At 46.4% G+C, this 2621-nt stretch overlaps 1 protein-coding gene across 1 annotated transcript in view; it reads right to left on the reverse strand.

Moving 5' to 3' along the window:
• Positions 1-2621, reverse strand: part of LAD1 (ladinin 1) — a 22135-nt gene that overhangs the window by 6540 nt on the left and 12974 nt on the right. The window contains exon 5 of the mRNA XM_006036890.3: positions 2474-2517. Within this exon, the coding sequence (XP_006036952.1) occupies positions 2474-2517 (44 nt within the window). The remainder of the gene's footprint in view (positions 1-2473; positions 2518-2621) is intronic.

The raw sequence follows: 2621 nt of genomic DNA on the forward strand, positions 1-2621 counted from the left end.
GCCCAAACTGTGACATGGCAGCTAGATCGCTGTGCTGGCAAGTCACAGAGATAGGTTCAACTACCTACATTGGGTGAGGGGGTCTCTGGCTGCTTGGGCAAGTGACCTACACAGGCAGATGCAAGGGCTGAAATTGGACTTCTCCTGAGGTCTAACATCTGCTAGTCCTGGTTTTCTAGCAGGTTGCATTTCATTATTTAAACACAGGTAAGTATCCAATAGGGTACATAGCCACAAGAGCACAGCCTATTTGTGCATTCCCAATCCACATGTATACTTGCAGGGAAAACAAAATTGTTACCTGCAAGTAAATCCCCAGAAGGCCACCTGCATGGCTAGAAACCTGCCATTTAGAGGAATAAACTGTCCCCCTCCCCCCCGAATTATGCTCAGAGAAGCTGATGTACCCAAGCTCGTGCACAAAGTACTGGTATAACGTAGGCCTGGACCTGGTCTCCTAAGTCCCAGGCTAGTGCCCTAATCACTTGTACCAGCCTATATTCACAGAAGCGAGATCCAGCTACCTTTGGAAGGCCAAAGAATGGCTATACGTTCTCTCACAAAACAGATTTGTTGAATCTGTTGGAGCCCAAACCCTAAAAGAGCCCCTTGGTCCAAACCAGTGACAAGACATATGTGGCATTTTCCAGGGTCCAAGGTCTTTCCCCAATTATTTTTCAGCTGCTCTGTATTGACTTTACAGCAACGAGACTCAGCCAGGGCACTGTGGCACCCTGAGGTACCTTGAGATCCTTTCAAGGGTCCTGCAGGGTGCTACGTAAGGTTAGCACTGCTAGCTGTGCAAACAACTATAATGTTAAAAACATTCTGCCCTTAATGAGACCATAAGCTCCCCTGACAGTTTGGGTCAGCACTGACATTTTATGGGGGAGAAACTGAGGCACAGAAAAGCAGTAACACTGCAGCTTTGCTCTGTAAATGAGTGTGCCTTTATTTTAAATCTCACCAGTCTTCCAGATTTTTTGGCTGGAGTTGTGGGCTTTCTGAATTCCTCGGAACAGCAATATTGCTTTATTTTTTTGTAGTAAAAAACAAGTGAAAACTGAGACCTGACATTTTTCTTAGGCGTGCCTTGTGTCCAAAAAGGTTGAGAACTACTGCTTCGCAGCAAGTTCTGGCCAACTGAAGCATAAAGTGTGACCACATGTGGCCAATTAGAAAACTGCAAGTTCAGTTTATGATTGTTTTTTAAAGGGCTGCACATTACATAGAACCCAAATAAGCCAGCAATGCAAACCTGGCCCCAGCGCTCTTTCCTGCCTATGCAGGGGGTCGGACTCGCTCTATTGAGGTCCCTTCTGACCCTAACATCTATGAATCTATGAACCTTGTGCTTGTCTTAAATGCTTCATGCTCGGGAGTCTATGACAAGGCTGCAATGAGGACAAGTCTGAGATGCTTTGGGTGTTTCAGTTCCGGGCTGGTGCAAAGACCAAGACAAGGCTTAATCTTGGGGCTTGGTAATATTTAGCACTTTTCCAGTAATCCTGCTCTGTACATCACAAAAGCATTAGTAGAAATGGGTCACTATCATGATCCCATACTGCAGATAGGGAAACTGATGCACCAGAGCAAAAGGGACTTGCCAACGGTCACACAACAGGCCTGTGTCAGAAAGAGAGCCTCACAACTCACAGTCCAGTGCCCTGCCCCTGAGCCATGCTGCCTCCAAAGTATGGAAGTAGCCCACAAAAAGTGCCTCAGTACGGTCCAATGGAGCAAAGCTAGGACAAGGCATGAGAAGACCTGGGTTCTCTTCTTGGCTCTGCCTCCTACTATGATCTAGACCACATTTTTTCCTGTCCCCATGCCTCAGCTTCCACCCCACTGAAATTCTGCAAATGGTAGCCTTGGGTATTTGCAATGTCTCAGGGACAATCCCTTGCTGTTATAGTTGCTTATCCCTGCTTGTTCTGAGAAACATTTCATGTTTGCATGGCTCTTTCCTGCTCATGAAAGGCTTTTTAAAAAGATGTTTTTGGGGTGGGAGAGCATAACTGCCTCTTTTTTGCGTTGTCCTCAATACCAAGTTTCTCTTTGCTGACCTACCAGAGCTGCTGGACCCAGTTCTGATGTCACGTCAGCTTTAACTCCAGTGCAGATTCACTGATGGAGATGCATCTGTTTTAATTCAGGGTGAGGGCAAAGAGAATTAACCCCAGGAGTGAAGATCATATTAAAAGAGATCTCCTGCTTGGCCAATTTCCATTCAAGAAATCTGGAAGACAGATGGGATTTAAAATAAAGGCACGCTCACTTAAGGAGCACAGCTGCAGTGTTACTGCTTCACCATGCCTTAGTCTCTCCCCCATAAAATGTCAACGCTGACCCTTGAGTGCCTTAGGGTCTCACTAAGGTGGGTACAAAGCTTTGAGATCCTTGAAGGGGCCAAAGGTCTTGCTTTAGTAGCAGCTTTGTGACATTCATGGAAGTATAAGTAAAACCCACTGACCTTCTGGTAAATGGACTTTCTTGTTTCTCGCTTCTTGACATCGCCTAGAAACACAATGGAAGGAGATCAGAGGTGGAACAGGCCTGCAGTTACAATGGAAGAGCATGAGGGGACTGGCTTTGGGGCAGCTGCATTGCTCCTGGAGCAG

This window comes from Alligator sinensis, unplaced genomic scaffold (genome assembly GCF_000455745.1).
Source record: "Alligator sinensis unplaced genomic scaffold, ASM45574v1 scaffold1382_1, whole genome shotgun sequence".
NCBI lineage: Eukaryota > Metazoa > Chordata > Crocodylia > Alligatoridae > Alligator > Alligator sinensis.